Here is a 4849-nt window from a genome sequence, read left to right on the forward strand (position 1 = left end):
TTTTAGGTTAATGTGACATTGAAAATATACTACTGGAGAAATCGAGTTATAATACTTTAACAGAAGAAGAATAAGCAGTACCTACGTTACTTGTAACATATTGACTGATACAAAGAGCTGACTGTGTGTGTGTGTGTGTGTGTGTGTGTGTGTGTGTGTGTGTGTGTGTGTGTGTGTGTGTGTGTGTGTGTGTGTGTGTGTGTGTGTGTGCGCATGTGCAGGGCTCCCAGGTTGAGAGGGAATGGACTGTACAGGAACTGAAGCTTTTTCATGGCTACAGGAGAAAACTACGGCCATTAACACCGTAATTCACACACTACAGCCGTCAACACCGTAATTCAGACACTACAGTCGTCAACACCGTAATTCAGACACTACAGCCGTCAACACAATAATTCACACACTACAGCCGTCAACACCGTAATTCAGACACTACAGCCGTCAACACCGTAATTCACACACTACAGCCGTCAACACCGTAATTCAGACACAACAGCCGTCAACACCGTAATTCACACACTACAGCCGTCAACACCGTAATTCACATGCTACAGCCGTCAACACCGTAATTCACACGCTACAGCCATCAACACCGTAATTCACACACTACAGCCATCAACACCGTAATTCACACACTACAGCCATCAACACCGTAATTCACACACTACAGCCGTCAACACCGTAATTCACACACTACAGCCGTCAACACCATAATTCACACGCTACAGCCGTCAACACCATAATTCACACGCTACAGCCGTCAACACCATAATTCAGACACTCCATTTCCTTCTCTCACTGACAGAAACTGCTCTGTCTGTCTGTTTATTTATATGTTCATGTGTTTACAGGTGGGGGCTGACGCTGTTTTCTGACCAGCAGCAGTGGTGAGTGTCAACTATCTTCTCTCCACTTGACTCTGCAGTGTTATTAAGGATACAGGAACATTGCTTCAGTTGGAGGCAAAGCTGAGGATTTTAGCCAGTTTTCTAGATTAATGATATATTCAGTCAGCTGAGCTTTTGCTGATCGTATGCAGATCTGGAGCCCTGAGTTCTGATTTATAATTACTGCTAACTGAAGATCATGTGACTTCAGTCTTGTAGATTCGTCCATCTGAGGATTATTTAAGGGAATAATTAGGTTTTTATTCAACTTCTATTTAAGTTTTCAAGTCAATCCAATAAAAGTCATCTTCTCCCACTGCCTGGCTCCCTGTGGCTGGCTGTGATTTGGGGTGTAAAAATTATAAAAAGCACTTCAACCAAACTAATCAGCATAAAAAGCTCTATAATTTGATCCTCATTGGTCAAATGTGTTGTTAGATGTTTACTTCTAGGATAGTTTAAAACTCTTACACAAAAACACAAATTCACAATAAAACTATCTGAAATCAGGAAATGTTTCCTCAACCTGCTTCCTCAAGCTGACAGAAATTCTGTTTATCATAAAGACATGACATTAATCTTCATGTCTTTGTAGGTATGTTTGCTGTGAGAATGAGGACGAGTTAATTGCGTGGATGGCCACCTTTTTAAGCCTCAAGGTAACTGACATCCTTCACTCTGCTAACACAAGATTTTTCTAATCCTTCATCTCTGCCTGATTTGAAATCCCATCGATGGCGCTGTGATGCTGCTTCAGCTGCGTTTAGCTTTTGCTTTTGTGTTTTTTACTTGGAGACAGACCGTTATAAGGTGATTACTGTTTTAGGGTGTCCCACAGGGTTCTGTTCTGGGCCCCTCTGCATTTATATGCATGCTCCTCCTTTGCTCTGTCCTTATCGGCATGGTCTCTCATTTTACTTTGTAGCTGACGACCCTTAGATATTCCTAAGCTCTAGGCCTGCAGCTCTTCACACTCTCCTCATTAACTACACTCTTAAAAAAAGTACTTCATGTATTTTTTAGTAAAGAAAATGGTTTTATAACCATGAGAACTCACAAAACCCTTTGCCTGGATAAAGGCTTATTTGCATCATAAAAGGATCTTCAGATTGGTGGAAAATGTTCTCCAGATGGTTTTCAATAGATCCTTATTGAAAAGGATTCTATACAGCAGAAGAGCCGTTTTCTTTACTAAAGAACCCTTGAAGAATAATTATATTGAGTGTACACTGTTGACAGTTGTTCACTTCAGTCGACCTCTGGTGAGAGAGAACTCGTGGCGGTTGGGTCGAAGGTTGTTTTCAGAAAGGTCACCCAGCTGCCTGTAGATGGCGCTGAAATCATTCCTTCATAACTTTGATGTTGTTCTTTCTTTTCAGACACACTTTAACTTTGACTTTAACACTTTGTTTATCATATACATAATATTGCCAACCTACATTCTCTCTTTCTCTCTTTCTCAGCATGGTGGAAACCTGTGGATGGAGTAAACAGGAAGTACATGGGTGGAGCCTAAATGAATAAATTAGATAAGTTGAAATGTAGATGATGTTAAGTGCCAAATCTGTTCTCCTACAAACATAATTACAAAGTCATTTACATATTTAGATCAGATTTTTGTTGTAACATTCATATTTTGGATTGTTGCTGATTAAAATGCTTCAACAGTGAATCCTGTCATACGAACCTGAGTGATAATTATAATATTAATTAAGGGAAACTCTGTAATGAACGTCACTACTTTACACAGTCGCACCGCATCGTAGCTGAGGCTGTCTCAGTGTTTCACTGTGCTGGCTGGGTTCAATTCTCATGAGGAACTTTGGACCAAACAAACGTAAAAACAACAGTATAAAAGGCAGAGAGTTTGTTTATTTAATCTCATTCTGCCGATCGCACCAATAAAACACAATAAACTGAGGTTAAACTCCAGCTTTGAGTTCACATTAAACAGCCTGTAACTGCCTCCTCTTCACTGAGCCACATGGAAAACGATGGATTTCTATGTGTTTGAAATGCAGTCCAAACTGAAACAGAGTCAAACACTAAATCTCATTTCAGAATAAATTCCCATACTAATTAAATATGTAAATCAAGTCCATTTAAAAGCATAGGAACATCTCCAGAATCCTGTCTGATGGTCTTCACTGTCAGATTCCTTTAGAAATGATGTTCCAGTCTCTTCATGTTAAATCTGACCTCATGGTCCTTTAGCAGGACAGAAGCGAGGGCTGTAGGTATTGATACTCTGTGAAATGCAGGTCTGATCTGATATCTTGTTTATGTGAAGTAAATTGTTTGTGAGAGTCTGATTGCAGACATATGTGGTTAATGTAAAGCACAGTGCAGATCACAGTCAGTACGTTCAGCCTACATCTGGAACCTTCATTACACTCAACTCCACACAGATAATCACACACTGATGAATGAGTTTTAATAACATTTAACAAATTCATATTTACTGATGTTCATACACGGCAACAAATACGTATGTCTGATGAACAAGTCTGGAATTAAAAGTTTTTATTTACTGTAGCGTCTTGGAGACGAAGGAGAGGCTGTGATTCTGTTACGAGAAGAGCTCTTTATTATACAAGTAGGAAAGACACAGGAACGCAGCAGGAAAGACACAGGAACGCAGCAGGAAAGACACAGGAACGCAGCAGGAAAGACACAGGAACGCAGCAGGAAAGACACAGGAACACAGCCGGAAAGACACAAAACACAGCAGGAAAGACACGGATAAATCCCTAAAGTTTGTGTGTACAGTGCAGATCCGTGGCGTTGGGCCTGACACTGGGAGTGATTTAGTGCCACTGGTCTGAAATCCACACCAGAAATAAAGTTATATTTCCGGGGCTCGGATGGAATCTGACCCTAATCTCACCCTTTCCTTATCCCACTGATTCTTTCACTGCTAAACGTTTCCCAACAGAGCCGTAAGAGCCGCTTCCCAGCACTGCACACCACACACGCCACACCCATGTCACACACACAACACACACTGCACACACCACTACGGAGCCCTTACAGCCACATTCGAGTTCTGCCAGGTGAATCCTGTGATATGGTGAAGAGGAGTCAGGATCAGCGGCATCTCTGAAACAGAAAGCCCGGTGGGGCACAGTAAACTGTGGAGGCAGCAGCTCCTCAATGACTCTACATACAGACCTGATCCTGATCCAGACGCAACCCATCAATCAAATCACATATTCACAAACTACTGTAACGGTGCAGGAGTGGAAGTGGAGACAGGAATATGAGTGATAGAATAACGACATTAGATCTCACAACTCCTGGTTATACAGCATCGTGTTATATCGACGGTCACTGCTCGAGAAGACAAGATTCATCTGGGCTCATCAAAATCTTTTCTCTCAAACTCCACCGACCCATGAATGAAATCTGGTGATAGCCTAGCGAGGGCAGGTAAAGAAAGCAGGAGAGCGTTGTAGCTACATAGTCAGCCATGTTTTTCACTTGAACCTCTCTGGACTGAAGGGGCAGTTTTTGGATACTTTATTGATCCCGAAGGAAATTTAGCTGCCAGTATCACATAATACAGGACATTAACAGGAATAGGCGTGTAAACAATCGAACAGGAAGATTAAATATAAAAGATCCTTTCTACAGGCAGATATAAAAATAGAAGAATACAAGAATCTGGAATAAGATCTATAACCTGAGAAGATGCAGTGCAATAATGACTGTACAAGGAGGCGCAGGTAACGGCACATACACTCACCAGCCGCTTTATTGGGTACCCCTTGCTAGTAAAAGGCTGGACCCTCTTTTATCTTCAGAACTGTCTTAATTCTTCATGGCAGACTTTCAACAAGGTGTTGGAAACGTTCCTCAGAGATTCTGGTTGGTTATTTGAGTTCCTGCTGTCTTTCTATCATCTGGAACCAGTCTGCCCATTCTCCTCTGACCTCTCACATCAACAAGGCATTTTCGTCCAC

General features: G+C 41.6%; 1 protein-coding gene across 1 annotated transcript in view; it reads left to right on the forward strand.

Moving 5' to 3' along the window:
* Window positions 1-2559, forward strand: part of arap1a (ArfGAP with RhoGAP domain, ankyrin repeat and PH domain 1a) — a 32202-nt gene extending 29643 nt beyond the window's left edge. Inside the window, exons 26-29 of the mRNA XM_037533408.1 lie at window positions 222-304; window positions 852-887; window positions 1483-1546; window positions 2351-2559. Of these exons, the coding sequence (XP_037389305.1) occupies window positions 222-304; window positions 852-887; window positions 1483-1546; window positions 2351-2377 (210 nt within the window). The 3' untranslated portion in view covers window positions 2378-2559. The remainder of the gene's footprint in view (window positions 1-221; window positions 305-851; window positions 888-1482; window positions 1547-2350) is intronic.
* Window positions 2560-4849: the final 2290 nt, after the last annotated feature.

The sequence above is a fragment of the Pygocentrus nattereri genome, chromosome 23 (genome assembly GCF_015220715.1).
Source record: "Pygocentrus nattereri isolate fPygNat1 chromosome 23, fPygNat1.pri, whole genome shotgun sequence".
Taxonomy (NCBI): Eukaryota; Metazoa; Chordata; class Actinopteri; order Characiformes; family Serrasalmidae; genus Pygocentrus; species Pygocentrus nattereri.